Raw genomic sequence first — 20850 nt, 5'->3', positions numbered from 1 at the left:
GCCCTGCGCCCGCTGCAGCACGGGGACAATCAGGGAGGTCATGGGGAGGCCTCGTGTCCTGCCCACAGCTCTGCGTGGGTGTCCTGGGGTCAGTGGCTGACATCCCTGCAGGGCTGCGGGGGCTTTGCTGGGCAGCTGTGACGAGGAGGGGCTCGTCCTGCACCCTTCTGTGGCATTAAAATGCTGGGTGACAAGCCTGGCTGGGCTGGGGGCACGTGGCTGCCGGCAGCGAGCAGCCCCCGCCCTGGTGCTGGTGGCACCGGAGTTTCCAACCTGTGTCCTCAAGTCACAGGGCGCAGGACGCTGGCAGGGGACGCGGGCCAGCCGAGGGGACGGAGGACACCCGCTGCGGACCCCGCGCCGCCGGTCCCCGCTCCCGGTGGCTGTGCACAAGGCTCCAGCGGTGACAGCCTTGTCCCTGCTCATCAGCATGCAGTGAGGCCACCGCGGCTCCTGCTGCCACCGCAGCCACGTAGCAGCTAATCCCTCTGCCGCAACGCGCCGGAGCGGCGGGAGGGCTCTGCAAAGCCCGGCCGTGCCCGCGGCCGTCGGGGAGCGAGCTCCTCCGAGCCGGTGGCCAGCAGCCGCTGAGATGCCCCGGTCTGAGTGATGGCACATCCCTCTGCCACTGCAGTGTGAGGTCCCCAGACACCTCCTGGCCACCCCAAAATAGTGGGACCCACTAAAAAAAAAAAAAAAACTGAAGGTTTTACCGAGGCTGGAGGCACCAGCCCTATCCTGCCCCTGTGGGGCTCTCAATAGGTGCGAGCATGGACGCGGGTGGGGAAAAGTCGAGCGAGGCTCCGGGGCCCTGAGCACAGTGAGGGGCTGCTGTCCCCAGGGACAACGGCACGCTGCCGGCCTTTCAGCGACTCTTTATTTGTCTGGGCACAGAGACGAAGTGCTCCCACTCTGCAAAGAGCAGGCGGAGCGGGGCCCACGGCTCGCATGCCAAGCAGCCGCTGGTCAAAGCAGGGCTTGTTCGCTGGCCCGCGGGGCCTGGCACAGCCGTCGCTCCCACCGCTCACTTCCCGGCCGTGCCGTCCGGCTCTCTCACCAGGTTCAGCAGCCTGTCCATCTTCGCGATTTCCACCTCCGGGCCCTTCTTCACCTCCTGGCCTTTCTTCTCCTGCAGGCAGAGCAAGCGAGGAAGAGCTGTGAGAGACCCTACCCCAGAGGAGACGTGAGACAGGGCTCCCAGACGGGCTGCCAGCTCCTCACCGAGCCTCCCACGGGACGGCGTGTCCCTGTTGTGCTCAGAGGTGACAAAAGAAAACATCCCTAAAACTCCGAGCCGTTTCAGCCCGTGCAGCACGCAGCCGGGCGAGCTGTGGCACCACAAAACTCTCCTCGCCGCGCACCCTGCGCTGCTTTGGCACACAGGCACAAGGGGTGCCGCACGCAGGCATTGCATGATGCTGTGCCAGCCCGACGCGTGCCCCAGCACGGGTTACAGGGGACAAGCTGTTCCCGCAGCCTGCCAGCACCCGTCCTGGGGTGCTAGAGCAAACCACCACCAGCACCCGAGGAGAAAGCACTTAGCATGAGGGAAATAAGGCTGCCCGGCTCGGCCCGTGCTTGCCCGAGAGCTGCAGGAGCTTCCAGACCTGGGGGGGAATGAAGTCCCTGCCACATCCCTGCCACCCAAGGCTTTGGGATGAGCAAGCCTTCCTGATGCGGACTTCGGAAAAAGTGGTAACTGGGTTTGTGCTCTCCAGAGTCATATCACTGCACACACAAACACAACAGAGGGATTTTCCTACCTGCCGTCAGCCCACAGAGCCTCCAGCAGCTGAGCTGGGGGGACCCTCCCAGGCAGCATCTGCCCAGTCACCACATCCCGTGGCTGGGCACTGCCCTCTGCTCTCAGCTGTCCCCTTGGCCAGCCCTCAGGCTCTCGCCTCCCCCTTGGAGTTGGGGTCCCTGCTCCAGGGATGCGGATGGAGCTTGTCTGTGAGGTCCCTAGAAATCAGGTGTCACACAAGGCTAAGTGAGGGGCTGGTACTCAGGGAGCTGGGCACCCTGACACACGAGCTGGAGAGGTGGCACAGGTCCCCAAGCACAGCAAGGGGGAACATCTTCAGCCGGGTCTGGGGGCAGAGGGCCCTGTGCCTGCTCCCGGCAGCCCCAAAACACGGCCGCTGTGTGGGAATGCTCTGGGGAGGCCAAGGGAGTCGCAGACAGTGCCCAAGCGAGGCGGCTGCCTGCTTTCTGCTCTCCCCACTTAGAAAAGATTTTCCTCTTGCTCAGCCAGTTCCTCTGACGGCCCCCAGTGCAGCGATTACAAACCTGCTTCTTCCTTCAGTTCTGGGAATAAAAAAAAACAAACAACAAAACACTGGGGCACAACAAAGAGAAAATTGTGCAGGGATTTCTCTTTCTCTAGCAAAAGTGGGCTGCATTAAAGGCAGCAGGAGTTTGCCCTTGCTGGAAGAGAGCTGGGGCAGGCCTGTGGATACGCACGCGGGGACGTGCAGCTTCCCATGTCCCCTCTGCAAGTGCGTGATGGAGAGAGAGCCCCTGCAGGAGCACCCCTGCCAAGGGTCAGGCAGGAAAATGGAGCCGTCTGCACCCCGCGACTCCCCCACTTGTTAAACCAAGGCATCAACGAGGCTTTTGGTGTTTTTCTCTAGAAGAGGAAAAAATTGAGGGGAAGGAAGATCCTGAGGGATCCCCGGGGCTCTCTCACCCCAGCCCAGCACACCCCAGCAGAGGTTTCCTTAGGCTGAGGGAAGGAAACTTGGGGTGCAAGCACTGCTGGTGTGAATGGGGCATTTGGAAACCCCTCTGCTCCCGAGACGAAAGCCTCCAAGTGCAGGAACGAGTCCGGGTTGTTTTTAAGTGCCAGGTCCACGGCTCGCATCCCAGGCCAGAGCTGGTTTGCATTAACTCCGCTAAGTGAGCAACGCCCTCGGCGGCTCGGGTCCGGGCGCTCGGAGCGATGTTTGTGCTCACGGCCCACGTCACCGCCGAGCATCTCGCTAAGCAAGAGCGTTCGGGTAAACACAGCTGCTCGGGGTATTTCAGGACTTAGCTATCTGTGCAGAAAAGCTGCTTTGCTGTCCGACTGCGTGCAAAACGCTCCCTTTGGCACCCTGCGTCGCGCTCAGGACCATGCACAGGGCCGTGGGACGGCAGAAAGGAGCGAGAGCTTTGCTCAGCTGGGGAAAGGGGAAGCTGAAGATGTCCCTGCCAACCCGCTGCCGTCCCCAGCACCAGCGAGGGTCCCTGGCTGACACCTTCCAGGTATCGACGCCAGGTCCACGGGCATTTCTGAGGTGAATCTGAGGCATTTCCTTGTCGCTGACCTGTCTCTGAAGCCTTGGTCTGAAGGCCAGCTCGTCTCCTCTGGTGCTGCAACCAAGTCACACGCCTGCCAGTAATGAGCCGTAACCGAACCAGAGCCCTAATTTAATGCCTAATCACCAGGCAAGCGGGATGACACAGAGAAGGAAAATTATAATGCTTTCTGGGGAGCACTGGAATGGAAAGAGGTTTCCTTCCACCTGCCCTTCCCAGGGTGACCGTGTGTGTGAACCGGGCCAGCCATGCGGCTGCAGGCTGGCTGATGGCCCCGCAGACACGGCACCCACCTCAATGCACGTGGCATCTTCCTACAAACCCATGAGACTCACCCGCCCCAGGCCTCCGAGGAGCAGCACTTCTCAGGGCAGAAGTGTGGGGAAACATCACCACCCATGTGGCTGCGACCCTGAAGATCTCATCCCTCCTGATGGAGGGTGATGATGCACTTGTGGGGTCCGTCCTCCACCTGCCCCCTGCTTACACCCCATCCACAGGGGCTCACCGGGAGCCAAAAGGGAGCTGGGGCAGAGCTCCCCCCAATCTGGAGCTGACAGACGTAGGGCTGAGCTTACACGGGAGGTCTGTCCCCGAGGAGCTCATCAAACTAGCACTGGAGCCGCTCACAGCAGCATTCGCATTGATTTTGTTGTTAACAGTTCCCAGCAAGAGAGCGAAATGCTCTTGGCAGAAACGGTGATGGAGGATGTGTCAGCCTGGCCGGCTCTGCACGGGGACAGACCCTGCCCCACTGATGGGACACGGCCCCAGGGAGCTGAGGTTGAGAGGAGACCCCTGTGCTGGCAGCCGAAGCCGCCGTTGCCCTCACGCTCACTCTGCCTTGTGCCTGGGCTCTGCTCCAGCTCCCCAGAAAGGGAAACTGAGGCACGGGGTGCCTGGCCCCATCGCAGCATGGACCAGCAGGTCCTCACAGCCCCAGAGGTGGGTGCTGATGCTGAAAGCAAAGCGGGAGGTGGGAGATGAGTGACGTGGAACCACAGGGCGAGGATAAGCATGAGGACAAGGACCAGGACTGGCCGTCCGAAGACCCCAGACCCCAGCTCCCAATGGGAGCCCCAGCACTTCCCATGCTGGCACATGCTGAGCTCTGCATCCAGGACATGGGAGTCATTTAAACTGGAGTCGCTGTGCCTTGGCTGATGCCTTCGTTCCCTCGCTGAACAGTAAGCCGCCAAGTTATTAAAACCCTCCCATAAAACTCATGATGCTGGCACTTTCCAGCCTCTGTTTTTTCTTTTCCCATTGGTGGAATAATCATAAAACATCTGCTGTAAGGTTTCGATTAAACAAAGCAAAACATGTTTATGTTTTAAAGTAGCAAGAAAGTCAACCATGCTGGCACAAACACGAGTGGAAAATTCCCCGTAACTTCCCCGGGAGCCGAGGGGACCCTGCCCTGCTGAGTCCTGGCCAAGGGGCACCGGCCTGGCTCTGCCCTGCTGCCGACGTGACCCTGGTGCTCCCAGTCCCTGCCACTCCTGGCAGGACAGGATTTCTGGGCACAGATGTGTTGGACAAGGTCTGGCCACTTTGCTAAACATCCCAGTGACCTAGGACACATGCAAAAGGGGTTTAAGCTTTTACAGACTGATCTAGAAGGGGGTGAGGAGCTTCAGGAAGCCACCAATGGGGTTGTCCAAACCCCCCAGCCTTATTACCCTCGATTGGAAAAGGCGCACAGTCTGCCAAGCGTTCAGAGGTGCTTTGCTTCTGGAGAAGACCTTTCTTTGACCTCACTGGTGATGGGATCAAAGAATTCAATGGATGAGAGCAAAGAAGGGACTTCCCTGGAGCCTTCCCTGGAGTTGGGAAGAACAAAGAAACCCAAAGTCCTTTGTGAACACAGCAAGATTTTCCTCACCAGCTCCCTGGGCCACCAACCAAATAGGCACCAAAGGGATGCGATATGCCCTGCAGCTCTGAAACCTTCCAAAACCTTCCCCGCCATGGCCCTACAGCAAGCTCCAATGTTGCTGGAGCCCGCTTAGGCTAAGCTGGGGATGATGTCCTTGCCAGGACCACTTTGGGTCTCTCCAGGTGCCGTTCGCAGGCAGCAGCAATGCCACGGAGAGCCTCGAGTCACACTCGCAGCCTGATCTGACGGCGTTGCTCCTGGCCCACAGAAGGATTAGCTGACAGACTGGAGATAAGGATTTAGGCTTATTTTGCTACTGTTTGGAAATAAATGACGCAGGAAATGTTCTGCTTGCAGGGAATGAAGCTGGCAGAAAAGCCCAGGGGATGGCTGGGTTGTTCAGACATCAGCAACCACACAGGATCAGCGGCCACACAGGATCTCTTTCTGCTTCCCACACTGAGGCGCTGGACTAGCCAGGCACTGGCCCCAAAATGCTCATCCTGCCAGCTTCAGCTAAAAGCAGTGCTACTGGTTTTAAATTCAGATCAGACCTGGAAGAGGCTGGGAGCATCCCAGGGTGTACATCAGAGGGAACATGAAGAAACGCAGGGGTCACCTGTATCTCATGGTGGGTGCCGACCTTACAAACACGCAAGCAAGAGGGGAGAGAATGAGCTGGGAAGGCCAGGCTCTGCAGCAGCAGAGAGATAAAAGGAAGGTCAAATTCTCAGCCACAGCCATGCAGAAGGGCAGCTGTTGCCACAGCTCCACCTCTGCTCTGCCAGGGGCAGGCTGGGACCCCACAGCCTGGCTCATGCCCCTCACAGTGCTTTCTGGCCAAGCAAAGGGTGTTCACGCAGAGGAACCAAACTCATCCCCCGCAGGTTTTGCTGGCCTCCAGCAAAGCTGTGCCACGGAGGGGTTTGGCTTTTGTGCCAGTGGGTGCCGCGGTGCGATCTCTGCTGGCCCTTAGCAAAGAGCTCAGGAAATGCTCGGCAGCGAGCCTCCAGAGCACGGTGTGGCACGTTGTGCCAGCAGGACTTAACAAACCAGCACCAAACTGCAGCGGAGAAGAGCAGCTGCCAGACCAGGAGCCTTAGGTGCTGGTGGAAATGCCTGTCCTGGAGGCTCTACGGTAGAGGATCTGCCTCCCACAGCACTCACTAGCCGGCCTGATCCAGCTGTGGCTGAGCAGGCAAAGCTGCTGAGCTGCTCATCTCATCTCACAGTGACCGCAGCACAGTCTGGCCTCACTGTGCCCAGGAGCAAAACACAAGGAGGATGCTGGTGGCACCATGCAGCACAAGACAGGCAAGACCACGCGCAGCTGCGAGCTACGGGAGGATTAGTCCCAGGCTTTGCTCTTTGGGCAGATGTAGAGATTGGGCTTTCTGCCATGCTCCCTGCTCTCAATAACTCCAGAGCCATACGCAATGTCTCACACACCACTAATTTAGGCACCTAAATATAGCCTCAAAAAGTCCTCATTTAGCCACTGTGCAGGAGAACCTTGGTGAGCATGGCCAAGACGAGCACAGGCAGGGTGGTTGGTGTGTCCTCACAGCTCCTCCAGACCAGACACTGCTGTGACTCTGAGTTATCACAGCACCAGTCCCAGAAAACCACAACATACATGTAAGACATTCTCTCCTCTGCCTTCTCCATCTCTGTCACTTACGGGTTCACAACAGGGATGTGGTTGCAGTCCTCAGGTCAAGTATCCCCAAAACAACAGCCTTAAAGACAAGGCTGAATCTGAAGGTTATGCAGAGGCATTGTGGTCTGAAGCAGGCCGGCTAAGCACATTGACCTAACTCTGCCCTGCACTGATGCTGCATTAGGAAGCATCAGCAACAGGTGCTCTGCTCCTGCAGGAGGACACACTGGGTTTTGTCAACCGTGGGGACAATTTGGCTGCAATCTAACTATGAGCACTGTGTGTGTGTGTGATAGAGACCAGCTTTGTCCTCACGCATCATCACCCTTGGTCACTGAGAAGCCACCTTGAAGAGGGCAGCCTGGTGAGATGACAAACTCCTCACAAGGCTCGTGGAAGTGATTTTCAGTCGTATCAGTTCACAGATCTAGCACTAAGCACTGAGAAAAATCACTGTGTGCTCAGCGTGCAGGGTAATTACCCTGCGTTGACCTGTATAAGCTTTGTAAAAGGACTAAAAGGGAGTAAAGAGCCCCAAAACTTTTGCCTCCAGCACAGGGGGTCCTGGTGGTGCAAACCACCACTGGGAAAGGGGAGAAGCAAGGGGCTTTGCCTCCCTGGGGGGCAGGCTGTGCATCACCCACCGCCCTCAATCCTGCATCCAGCCCTGCTGGGCTCCAGCTTTCTGCAGCGCCATCGGTCTCTTCTGGAGAGGACTGATTATTTTAATTAGCTCTCGGCAGCACCCAGCGGGAAGTCCTGTTACCCAGAGCCTGCCCGTGTGCCCTGTGCTATGATGGCATCAGGTGGAAGGGCTGGCGGGGCACCAGTGCCTGGTGTTCAGCGGTGGGATCTCTCAGGCACAAGCAGCAGGGAGGAAGGAGCTAGAACTGGTTTTAATTGGGATTGTCCACACAGACCACTGGGCAGGAGGTGCCGTGACTTCTAGCTCTACTCCAAATCTTCCTGCAATTGCCATGGAACCTAAATACCCCCAAACAAAATCTCAGTGCTACCCAAACTACCCTAAGGACACCTGCAGCACCTCTCTCCTCGGGCTTGCAGCCCTGCAGCGACAGGCTCGGGCAGACGCAGCACCCATGGTCTCCAGCAGCAATCCCATCCAAAAGGCAAAAGCAAGGAGATGCCCTGCGGTGTGCACGAGCCTGGCAGTATTAAGCCACAAACCTCGATGCCAGCTGGCAGGTAGCACCGTCAGCTGCACAGCACCACTTCTTTATCAGTCAGCATCTCTCTTTCCTTTCTTTTTTTCAGCTTCACTTTGGTGTCTTTGCATGACAGCTCCGTAAGGTGTTACGGATTAGACTTTAATAAAAGCAACCAAACAAGGGTGTGGATATGCCTTTCTTCCAATACCTTGGTACTGCTGTTATCTCACAGACCAGAACATCACAAGAGATCACTTGCAGTTGCACAAACAGTAAATTTTCAAAAGTCGGGGTTGTTTCTTTCCAAAACCCTCTTTCTCTAACTACCATTTCTAATACACATTCCCTGTGAATGCCTTTTAACTGCCTTAAGAAAGTCCAGCTGCTACTCCTCTCTTAACACATTTTCTTTTATAACTTTTGTCATATTAGGTTTTTAGTATAACTCACAAAAATATTTGCAACAAAAATGTATTCTTGTTTGCTACTAACATGACAGCGTGTGAATATACTTCACTCTGGATAAATACAAGTACATTGGGAACTGAGTTTTGCTATAAATAGAAGTGAAAATAAATGTCTTCACTCCCAGTTGCTACATATTTAATAACATTAAATGCCAATGGCATGGAAGATGTATTACAATTGATACTGTTGTACTGAAAGAGCTCAGTTTGCAACATGTCAGGCCACAGTGCTCTCTCCCTCTCTCCTGCTCTCCATGACTGCACTTGAACTCAGGGATGCTCCAGAAATAGCACTAGATATTTCAACTGCACGAACAATTGTGTCAGCTCGACAACACATCCTCGTGTGTAGGTTTCAGTTAAATCACAGCATCGCTGGAGCAGGGCTAGGAGAAGCCCTCCAGCGCCCACCAGTCCGCCCTGGTCCATGGCTGCTTGTAAATTGCTTCTGACAGATGCCTGCCCAGCGCTTGACCTGGTCCTTGGGGTACGGGCACAACGTGCCCCGAGCGCTGTGTTTTCACGCTCTGCTCCCATCACCTGAGTGGCCACCTCTTTTGAAAACCTCCGGGGATGGTGCTGCCAGCCCATCCCCTGGCGATGGCTACCAGCACATCTCTTTCACGCCTGTAAATCCCTTTCTATTAGCCTTTTGCTGCCGCCTGACCACCCCGAAGTGCTGCCTTCCTCGCCCCGCCAGCCCGACACCTCTTTGGGGTGCATATCTCTCCGCACCCCCAGCTTCCAGCCTTTTGCTGGCCACCTTGCCCTTGCTGCTTGCCTGCTTATTAGGTCTTTCAGGCACAGTGCCCCAAACCGGAGCTGAGGAAGGATCAGCTCACGTGTCCTGCTTGCCCCTCTCTTGCCCGTGCTCTCCCGTACATCACCTCTGCTATCGCAGGGCACTGCTGGCAGGTGTCTGAGGTCTTTTCCTGCAAACATCCCCGGTCGATTATCCCCATTTCCTTCCTCTCCCCTGTATTTTGCCTCCGTCCTCGGTGGAGTGTATCCTGTTTATTTCAGACCGTGTCTCCCATTTGCCACAAATGAAAGGACTTGCACAGATTTTCCTTCCCCGTTGCAGAGGAAACATCCTGTCAAATTACATACGCCACACAAACACTCACAGGTCTGAAAACCACCTACATGCTTACCCTGGACTATGTGGAAGGTCAGGTGAAGTCTCTTTCTGGGACTGAGTTACCCCACAGCACGCAAATCAGGGCTTACAAGTGATCAGCGAGAAGCTGGACACAGGAGGAGCGTGGGAAGCACCACGGTTAAAGCTGTTTCTCTTCCCCAGGATCTGGCCCTGTTACAGCAGCTGAGAAATCCCTTCCCGCCCCAAGACAGACGAGGCTCAGCTGTAACCCAGAGCAGTGTCCTGTGAGTTCCTGGTTAGGAGCTTTGCTGGTGTCAATCTCCTGCAGACTGGCTCGGCACGGTGCTGCGTGGTGGAGGATGCTCCTCACTGCTCGCTGCCACGTCAGAGCCCATGCAGCCAGCAGTGGTGCTGGGGCTGTGTTACCCCCTCCCCGTTCACAGTCACAGTGACCCAGTGGCTCTCGACGGCCCGTAAGGGTCTGAGGAAGAGCTGTGCAGAGAAGAAGAGGATTCACCTCAGCCTGTTTGCAAATGTAGGGCCTGGGGAGTTCATATCAGCCAGAAGCAGACAGGATAAAACAAGGCAGGAGAAAGCCAGCGATGTGCTGGTGGGCAGCTCCAGGAGTGCTCCCCTGGGGCAGGGACACCTGTAGAGTGCTGCCCCTCCTTCGGGGAGACACCTCTGGAGATGAGCAGAGCTGCCCTGAAGAAATCCCCGACCTATCCAACAACTGCTCTGCGGGAAGCATCCCATGGCAGACCTGAATGTCAGCTCCCTGGTACACAGTGATGGGGATGGCGATGGGGCCAGGACCACGGGTGCTCCCGTCCCAGCAGCAGACCCAGATTCCACACGCACCAGAGACCCAGGAGCGTGGGGGCTCCTGGGTAAGGTCTGCAGACAAAGATGAGGTGCGCCCTGCCTAAAAAGCAGATCTGGATCCTGTGTTCAGGTCAGCTGGTCAGGTGGGAGGCAGTCATTTTAATGACAATCCCGTCTTAAGCTGCTGAGCTGACTCCAGTCCAAGTCCCTCCACTAAGCTCCTTGACATCCTGCTTAGAAAAGCATTATTAAAATCTAATTGCTCCATGCATATATTGCTGTCTCAATTATAACCGAAGTAGAAGGGAGATGTAAGCAGTAATCAATCTCTCTGATGCTAATGCATACCCGAGGCAGGAACTGGCCCTGGGAAAAGCCAATTCAACACCACCTACTAAAACCAGAGGGGTATATTCATAGTGACTGCCCATGCTGCCAACAGCACGGTTGTTGTGCCCACAGGTGGTCTCCCTGAACTGCTCTTTGATTTGGGTTGCTGACCAGGATGCTGCACCTGAATTAATTTAACACATTCCCTGATGTGCCTCTGATGTACCAAAACACAATTACTTCATTGCTATAGACCACTTTAATCCATCTGCTCAGCTAGCTGCTGAAACCAATGGAGCTTCTTCACAACACAGTATTGTAAAACAAAGGCAGGCTGTGAAGAAAACAATGCAGAAGTCATTAAGGACCTTCAGGTGAGCACTTCCCAAGGTAATCTCCCCATTGCTCAGAGTCTCACCAGCACCCCTGATGGAAGAAGGTAACCAGCAGCTGACAGCCAGCAGCAGCAGCTAGCTGACAAGTAAGTGCCAGATTTAAGGACTAGAAGCACCCTGTTAGCAGAGTGTAACTGAAACTGACGCACACACCTAACACAAGGTGGGCAGATGAGCTACATTAGAAGAGCAACAGCAGTACAAAGCCTGTCAGCTTACCGAGGCTGAAAACCTCAATGCACCTGCAGGCATGGCCTGATCCTTGTCCCACTCTGTGTTGTTGTAGCTGGGGAAAGAGGGAAACATCTGGGGCAATGCTGCCAGCTGAGCAGCCAGCACTTGTCCTTGGCTGCAGGTTCCCCCAGCACAGTCAGCTCACCTTCTCAGGAGGGCTCGCTTCTTCCCAGGCCCTCCTGTTTCCACTCCGAGCTAAGTCCAAGCATGGATCCTCCTGGTATTGTCCTGGTGTGAGGAGCTCCCAGAAACCCAGCCACGCTGCGGGTCTGGGAAGAAGCAGTAAAGGTTGAACAAGGACCTGGTGATGTTTCAAAATACCTCAGGATGATAAACAGAATTGTTCTTCTCCATCAGGACACGCATAACTGAGCCAGAGGAATGGTGGAAACAATTACTTGGTGGAAATAAAGTCGTAGCAGCCCCCTATATCCCACTGCTTCTCCAGCAAAACAGTTAACCATGTGGATCCCGTGTGTAAACACTGTTAAGCTGTGGACACCACAAGTGCCAAGGACACATGGTGCCTTCTCTAGGCACTTTGCTGATCATGCTCATCCTTCTTGCTGCCAGGAAGTACTCAGCAGCATTTGAGAGCTGGGTGAAACACAGCCCAGCAGGGGTCAAGCCCATTGCTTCACTGCATGCCCGGCACTGCGCAAATGCCTCTGCACCAAAAACAATCCTGAAAGGAGATGTTTTCACAGCTGGTAACCAAGCGCGGAACAAAAGAAAGACAGAAAGTAGCCATTTGTGCTCAGAAAATTAAATCCAAATTTAATTCCAGTAATTATACCTTCATTAACACCCCATTTGCCATAAAGATGCATAAAATCCCAAAGTGAGTGCTGCAATTGCTCTGAAAGTGAGAAGAAGGTAACTGGGGAAATACTGCCAGCCCTTCCCTAGCCTGTAAAACCCTTAAGAAGCCTGGATCGTTGTGAATGGTTATTGCTTGTAATTTAACTTCCCCAGCAACCGTCTGTAAATGAGACAGCCAGCCAGAAATCCAGCGAGAGCAGCAGAGAACCTGTAACGGAGCTGATTTATTCCAGCCTCCCCTGATTTAACTATAGACAAATGCAATGCTTCCTGTGTGATCACCTGGGGCTTGGATGCTATTGTGGTGAATACAGCACAAGCCAAACTCTCACCCCTCTTCCCTGCTCAAATCTCACCATGTTGGAGTCCTTCACGAGTCACGACAGCAGGTCCTGGCCTGGAGGTGTGTGATGTGAGCACAGCCAACGTGTGAAACCGTGCAGGACAGCCCAGGTCTTGATTTCAGTCCATCCCTCCAGTGTTTTGAGGTCATGCAGGAACCTGATCTTCCAAAACCTTTAAATCCAAATCTTCCAAAACCTTCAAACCCTCTGTGCTTCCAGTCCCTCCCAAGACTTTGTATGTGGACTCTCGGCTAGACCATCCAAGGTATGAATGGAGAAGTTGAAATGCCAGTGAGGACAACAACCAGCCCCCCAAGACAAATCTGCAGGCTGCTCTGAGATACCATCCCAGGCTGAGAGCAAACCCCTGACAAATGCTTTTTTGGGGTGATTTTTCAGCCTTTCACTCCTGGGATGAATACAACCACCTGGCTTAGCTCAGCCACGCACTTACCATCTGAAGAAAGGCAAGTACACAACCACATAGGAAGGTTCCCTCAGGAGCGACACATAAAGCCCACGAAGGCTACAGGGTCTGAGGGTGTTAATCACACTCAACCCCCGTGTAATGCTATGGCATAAGAGAAGCTGTCAGTCTGGTAAGAAGTCTAAAGGTTCAGTACATCATGTCATACAATGGATAAAGCTTTGGTGGATTTTCTCCAGAAGGCTGCAACACAGGCAGGCAGAATGTGCTAATTAAGAAACACCAGGTGAGTGCTAATGACAGAAGCTTTAGGAGGTGGGAGGAAGCAAAGAGGCTGAACCTTTCTCACCTCCTGTCTCTGGTGCTATGTATTGCCACATAACTCAGTCACTGGAAAAAAGGGAAGGAGCTTCCCAGGGAGGAAAGAAGATAAGGAGATGATGGCTGTGCTGGCTTCTGCTCTCTGGCCCTGGTGATGAAAAACAGATTGTAAAAACCTTTCTTTTCAGCTAATGGATGGGAGGGTCCCAGTTTCACCTAAGGGAAGAAAGGCAGAAGGTAGCTCAACTTGAAATGTCAATAAACCAAAGTCCCACAGAGACTTCCAAGATGGCTGGGGGCTGGAGCACCTGAGGAGACACTGAGGGAGATGGGCTTGTTCAGCCTGGAGAAGAAATGGCTTTGGGGTACCTAACAGGAGCCCACCAACTTCCCAGGAGAAGGATATCAAGAAGACAGAGCCAAAGCCTTTACAGGAGTGCACAGCAGGAGAACGAAACACAACAGCCATCCACTGAAACAGGGAAGGCTCCAACTTGATGTAAGGATATTTTTCTCCACAGCAACAGTCAACCACTTGAACAGGTTGTGGAGTACCCAGCCTTGGAGGTTTTCAGGATTAGAATAAGCCCTGAGCAACCTTGTCTGATCTTAGAGCTGACCTGCTCTGAGCTGGAACTTGGACTAGAGCCCTCCCAGCATCCCTTCCAGCCTGAATGTGTCCGTGGCTCTGTGAACCCAGAATGTTCTTCATCGCCAAGCATATATTGAATAAATATATTGAACAGATATATACATCTTACTGCAGACAGCATTTCTAAGCAAATGTCCTCTTACCGTATATCGTATGTAGTGCCAGGACTGGTGCAATGCAGTCTTCAGTGAGGCAATTCCCAGCCCCTGGCACACTGTGTGAGGGGACAAGATCCCCAGCTCCCTCCTCCCAGGGTATCCAAAGGCTATAGGCAGCTGTACAGACCAGTTGTCTGTGTTAGAGGGGAAAAGAGAGGAAAGAGATCTTCCAAAGACAATTGGGAAGCAGTGGAGAAAACCCATGGGGAGCTGGAGCCTGAGGCAGATGGCAAAAGGAAATGGGAGGAAGCTGGGTTAAGAGTCTTTGAGAGATGACACCCCAGGGATGAGAAGGTGAGAACAGTTTCCCTGTGCTTACCGACAAGTGGGAAACCTCCAGCCTGAAATAAATTAAGATGGGAGCTTATGTGATCCCCAGACATGTGGGGCAAATATATCTCTCCCCACTAGGTTTATTTCAATGGCAGACAAGGGATAACATTGATTTAATGTGTCTCGTCCTTGACAGACCCATGCTCGCTGTTAGAGTAACACCTTGTTATCTCCGAGTGCTTACAGTTTGATTTTTTGACATGAGCTAGTAAATAAGCCACAATCAAGGGAACTGAAGAGTTCAGGAGTCCATAAATCTCTTCATACAGAGCTACCTGGGCTGTTCCAAGCTGTGAATTCCTCTTTATAAAAGCTGTGAATCTCTCCCTGCAATGCTGCCCATCAGTCTCAGATCATTTCAGTAAGACCAAAGGCAGAAACAGATTTAACAGATTTTAAGGAACGATCCACACAGCCTCAGTCAGTAAGCTCCGATGACGCCTCTTGGAGCTAAAATACATCTTCTAGCACAAGACAAGGGGTTTTGACTTGAAGGAGTTTGAGGGATGCAGATAAGCCAGTGCCCACTCTAAGTGTGTACGCCCTGGTCATTGTTTGAATCTGTTTAGCTGCAGTCAGCTGCAAAATCCCATTACACTGCTTTCTGCTAATTTAAAGAGCCTTCCACTGCTGGGAATCCCTTCCACTTGCAGGTGCTTTTAAGCTGAGATCAAGTTATCACTTAATTTATTTGTGAAGCCCTGAAGAGATCCTTGAAATTATGTTTTCCAGATGTTAGATCAACCTTGTTGGTCCTTCCAGACTTGTCTGCATCTTTCATCACCTGCACTGAAGTGTCAAACCCAGACACCTCAGTGTTCACTGCAGCCAGCCATGGGTTTACTACTGCTGCTCCCAAACACAGGGCCCTGGTTTCGCTCCTGCTCTGAATTACCCCAACGAGGCAGCCAGACTGTGTTTGGCTCCGTGTTTCAGTGTCACGCTGGGAGTTCATGCTTTCCTCTATGGCTTTTAAGCCTCTTTCGGCCTCTCCAACTCCAGGACACAACCCCAGAGCCATGAGGGCGATTTGTATGGGATTTACATCCCAGCCACACCACCCTGCTGCTGTGCTCTGGTGCTGTGCCTCACCAGCGGCTGTGCTCTGATGGGTGTTGTTATGATAACACCACGGTACCTGGTCATCTGGCTCCGGCACTATTTACTCATCAGCAAGACTCACATCTGACACTGACAATGCTATCAACAGGAGCTGGGTCACAAAAATACCCCATTGTTTATTGTTAAAAGAAATTCCATCTCAGACCTGCACCTGACAGGCCATTCTTTCAGGCTATAAATAACATCTTGCAGCAGTTTTGTCACAGGCCCCAGTTAAACGGCATTTGCCAAGCAAGGCTGGGAGCCCACCAAGTGAGCAGGTGGTACACGGGGAATGTGGTGATGTTTACAAGCCTCATGTTGTTAGACAAGCTACTCTTTCTCAAGTATCAGTGCTCAGATGCAACATTTAGCTTTTCTCTAATTCCCTCAACCACAACTCATACATCTGGCACTTTTGTACCACCTTTCAGCCCAGGCTGCCCAAGCCTTTTACTAACTCAGGGGTTTAGCAGCTCTTTTACAGCAGGGAGGAGCGGGGACAAGCTAGAGTGGGTGGTTCACTGCAGCCTGCAGAAAGCAAAAGCTGTCACTGGAAAGCCCGTGGGGACACAGGGCTGGACCTTCTCCAGTGAACTCCTGCCAGTGAATCCAACCTGGGTAAAGGGCAGGGATGGAGAGGAGAAAACAACAGCTTCGCTCTTGGGAAACCTCTGCTCTGCCTGTGACCTTAAATGTTGCAACTATTTCAGAGACACATGAACCAAAGATGGAGCTCTCTCCGACAACCCCTCTCCCTTTCCTCCTTTGCAGGCAGGCGATGATGGCATCACAGTTTCTTATTGCTCTTCTAACAAATCCAGCCCAACCTGCAACATGTGAGCCCTCCAGCCTTCACCTCTGCCCTGGGAGCCGGTGTGCTGCCGCATGCTCACAGCATCCTCTGCCTTGCCAACTGCTCCTATCTCCCTCTCCTGTCTCCATAATGCTTGCAGCTCCCCTCCAGCCACAGGGAAGTCGTTGCTGGCTTGTGTGAGCCTGTCCTCAAGGTCTCCAAGGTGCAAATTTGAGCTTCAGGACTCAGCCAACTCCTAGGGAGTTACAGCTCAGACTAACCTTGCCTTAAAATGAAGATCTGGCTACCCGCAGAATATTATCTTTGACACCAGCCTCTGAAAAACCACACCTGGCAGCACATCCATGGCTATGAGCAGGGTACAAACACCCTGAACAATCAAATTTCCCTACACAGGCAAGGGGGCAGGGGGATGGAGTTTCTCCTGCCTGAGAGACCCCTCTGCAAGGCTGTGTCCCCTACAGCCACCCCAGGATCTCCACCCTAAGGAACTTCTCTTCAGAGCACAGCTTTTCTCCTCGAACAAGCAGCTGTAATTGAAACCCAGTCCAACAGCCTTTTGGACCATGCTCAATTATGAACTCTAACTGTGAAGCAAACCCCAGTGCTTTTTTTTTAATGACCTGAAAGGCACTAAATTAGTAATTTCCTGCACTCCCACTGGCTGTCCTGTGGTTTGCCCAAGCCAGATAAATTGCAAGCCTTTGAGATCCTTTCCCTGGCTTGGCAGGTTCCTTCAGCACAGATCAAAGCAGGGGACCTAATCCTGGAGGGGGATGAGCATCCTCCAGTCTCACAGCTCTGTTTCGGGTCATTCTGGTTTCGGTGCCTGACTTTTGATACCAAGGCAATATAAGAAGCAGAGACTGAGCAGTGCTCATATCCATGCTCCTGGGAAGACATGCTTCCCCTTTTCTGCAATCTCCACTGCTAAGGATATTGCAGCAATACCAGCAACAGGTACAGGCTTCAGCTCCAGCTGAACAAGGCACGAGTTAGTGTGCTCAGCTCAGGCTGGCAGAGAGGAAATGCCTTTTATTAACTCAACTAATATCTAGCTGGAAAATAAAAGATAAGCTTTAGGGCACATGCACTTGTCTTTTCTTCCCAGGTATATTTGTTTGTCTAATAAAGGGTGTTAGCTCTGCCCACAGGCTTTGGCTTGCTTATGGTGTTAGACCATCGTGGCTACAAAAGCCCCAGCCCCTTGGGAAGGCGGCTCTCTTCACATTGGCTCAACCTAACGGGCTTAATCTGAAGCATTTGTCTTGGGGAATACCAGGGGATGACAGGGATTGAAAAGCTGAAAAAGGCAAATGCTGTAACTGTCCTAAAAAAGGAAAATCACAAACCCGCCGGCTTAACCTCACTTCTCAGAAGACAAGTGGAACAAGCCAACAACCTGTTCGTAAGTGCCTGCAAGGAGCTGCATCAAGGCTAACACGGATTTGTACCAAATAAGTCACACTGAACCAATCTGATTTCTTTTTGCAACAACATAGTAGGCCTTGTGGACAGGAAAGACACAGATGTCATTTATCTCGACTTCAGGAAGACTTTGCCACTGCCTACTTTGACATTCTGATCCTCAAGTGAGACAAAAGACTGAGATAAAATGGGTGAAAGCTGGTAAGACCCAGCTGAATAGCTGTACCCAGAGCTGCCAGCACAGAGAGATGTGTTGTGTGTTACACATACAATTCCTTGGTCTGGGGATCTGGTCAGCGTTTCTGCTAGAGCTCGGGCACTGGGACAGACGGGAAGGCTGCAGGTGTCCAGGAAGGCAGGGCTGAAACTTGAAATGACCTTGGTAGACCGGAGATGTGGCCTGGAAAACCTGCAGGTGATTTAACAGGGACAAACGCAAGATATTGAAAGCGAGCACGGACAAGTCCCTGCACAAATACAGGATGGTGGGGAAGGAGCGTCCTACCGATAGGGCTGGGGGTAGAGGGACAGCCACCCGGATGGGATCCAGCACTCCTGTGCTGCTGTGAAACACTTGGAGCTGTCCCACCACAGAGAAATGGGGGCATTGTGGCCAGGGACGTGAAATGATCCTTGTGTGCTGGGAAAGGCAGCGTGAGAATGGGACCCACAGGATGCCATGCAGCAAGGACACAGCTCATGGCACACAGTCTGGAGGGTTAAAACAAAAATCCTTGGGGACTTCAGCCCAAGGGGCTGGAGATGAGGACGAGCACACTGCCCAGGTAGGACAGGTCTCTGCGCTGACCAGGACCCTGTGGGGGTGAGGAGCTCAGGCTCTCCCCACATCAGCAGCAGTGGGATCATAAGCAGGAGGTGTGAGCAGGAGACAACAGGGGAAGTTTGCCCTAAGATGGCCCCACACAGTCGGCACCTGGCATCCCATGAACAGTGGACGAATGTGAGGGTAACATCTCCCCTCGGGGAGAGCCTTGGAGCTGCTGTGACTGCAGCTCCCACAGCCAGCAGGGCTGCAAGGCAGCCCCTCTTCTTGGCTTTGCAAAGCTCTTCTCTTCCTTTTCTCCACGAGATAAAAATAATCCTTTTGCGTCAGCTCCATCACCGTGAGCAGCAAGACATTTTATTCATCTACGATTTCTTCTCTTCTCTCATTTAAACAATTCCCCATTGAGCCCATCAAATTAATTTGAGCAAGGGCCATTATTTGGCCTGCCTGGCGGCGCAGGTGTCTCCTTTTCTTTTCTTTCAGAGGGAGCTGGTAGATGGCAGGAGCACGTGCTGGGGAGAGGCTTGGCAGGGGCTGTGAGCAGCGCTAGCTGATAAACTCAGCACGACAGTTGTTATCAGGGTCCCAGAGGTTCAGCAGGGCACGGAGGTCTGTAAATCTTTGCACCCAGTCTCAGAAAACACACACATAAAATCCACAAGCAAGGGGCATCTTACAGCCGTGCTTTTGGGGTGTTTTACAGACATACAGACACACTCACCCAGGAGAGAGCTGCCCTCTGTGTCTCCACTGGCAGCCTCAGCTCTTTTCAACCCAGGCAGGCTGCTTGGGGAAGAGTGTGGTGGGCTCTGGCAGCAGCCTGAGAGGAGTTACAGGGATACGCCAGGCTGGTCCTTGTAGCCACATCCCTTCCCACTCCAGGTCGTGTCAAATTTCCTGCCCTTGTCACTGCAGCAGATGCCACTGGGCTGGCTCTGCAGGGAAGGACACTGTCCCAGGGGGCCCAGACAATGCCCAGGGACAAGGTATGCAGTATCACGAGCAATGAAAAGCTGAAGAGCTTGAAGAAGAGTAAAAACCCACACTCTCTGAGCTTTGCACTTGCCTCGGGCATTGCCGGGGCCAGTGGAGCAATGCAAAAACACGACTGGGCCAGGCCTTGCAAATAAAGGCCAGTGTCCCATTTGCTATCCCTGCTGAGTGAGTCCTCAGGTGCTCAGGACACCACACAGCCATAAGCTAGAAAGAATGAGTTACATTTTTCCACCTAAGCTGTGTGACCAGTACAAACAGACCAAATCAACCCCTGTGGAGATGCAGAGCCAACGGGGAGCTGCTCACCCGCATCCCAGGGTTATGCATGCTTCCAGAACACCCAAGGGATGCCAGCTCCTCCCAGCCTGTCCCTTCACCCAACTCTCCTCCTGTAATAGACAACACAGGGAGGCAGGACACATCACCATCTGCTGGGCCCTGGGGGGACAGGGGTTCTCCATCAGCACACCCCAACATCAGCTCCTCTTCTGAGGTATGAGTGCATCAGACGTGTCCCAGATGCACTCAGGAGGAGGGACGCATGGAGAAGGGAGGCTGTAGGGAAGCAGATCCATGGTGATTGTAGATACCTCCTGCTCGGACAGCCTGGCTCCTGGAGAGATGAGTGTCCCCATCCCACTTCAAAATGGAGAGGAGCCACATCTCATCCTAGGAGACAGAGAGGCCAGGTCCAGGACCAGGTCTCCCAGGCCTTTGCACCACGTCCTCATGAAAAGCCATCGCCTTGCCCTTCAAATGCACCCTGCAGCTCAGGGGCTGAGCTCACAAGCTTTCCCCCTCCACACCCCTGCGGCAGAGCCAGTGCTCAGAAACTGCTCAGGGATCTCTGGAGGAAGAGCAGCTCACCCTCAGACGATCTGCAGGATAAGCGTCCATGCTGCTCCCATCAGCAGGCAGCTGTAATCAGTCACTGCAGGGGGCCGAGCACCAAAAGCCTCAGCAGGAGAGGCTGCAGGCTGGCTGGCCTGCTCTCAGACCCAGCCAAGACTGGGAGAATCAGAGCATCCTCAAAAGCCTCCCTCACCGGCACTGCCGAGGGCACACTTCGAGAGCAGCGCGTTCCCACGGGGCTCCAGCTGGCCAGAGCTCGCCCTGCCTTTGTTCCGGAGCTGTCATTCACATAAAGAAGTGGTGATTTCTAAGGATCCCCCGATTTTCCGGTGAGGATTTAAATCATGTGCATGGAAAGGAATCCGCAGAGGAGAGCTAAAGAAAGAAATGTGGAGGAAAGGCGAGCCAAGCAGCCTGAGGGGCTGCCATAACGCTATGCTGTGCCCACTCC

The 20850-nt window shown here is 53.5% G+C and overlaps 1 protein-coding gene across 2 annotated transcripts in view; it reads right to left on the bottom strand.

Moving 5' to 3' along the window:
- Window positions 1–859: 859 nt before the first annotated feature.
- The window catches only part of DNAI1 (dynein axonemal intermediate chain 1), a 143652-nt gene continuing 123661 nt past the window's right edge, over window positions 860–20850 (bottom strand). For both annotated transcript variants that reach the window (XM_040542104.1, XM_040542106.1), the window contains one exon: window positions 860–1129. In XM_040542104.1, coding sequence (XP_040398038.1) covers window positions 1025–1129 — 105 coding nt within the window. In that variant the 3' untranslated portion in view covers window positions 860–1024. The remainder of the gene's footprint in view (window positions 1130–20850) is intronic.

This window comes from Cygnus olor, chromosome Z (assembly GCF_009769625.2).
Source record: "Cygnus olor isolate bCygOlo1 chromosome Z, bCygOlo1.pri.v2, whole genome shotgun sequence".
In the NCBI taxonomy this organism is placed as follows: domain Eukaryota; kingdom Metazoa; phylum Chordata; class Aves; order Anseriformes; family Anatidae; genus Cygnus; species Cygnus olor.
The sequence above is the reverse complement of the archived record's forward strand: the minus strand, read 5'-3'. Positions and strand labels throughout refer to the sequence as shown.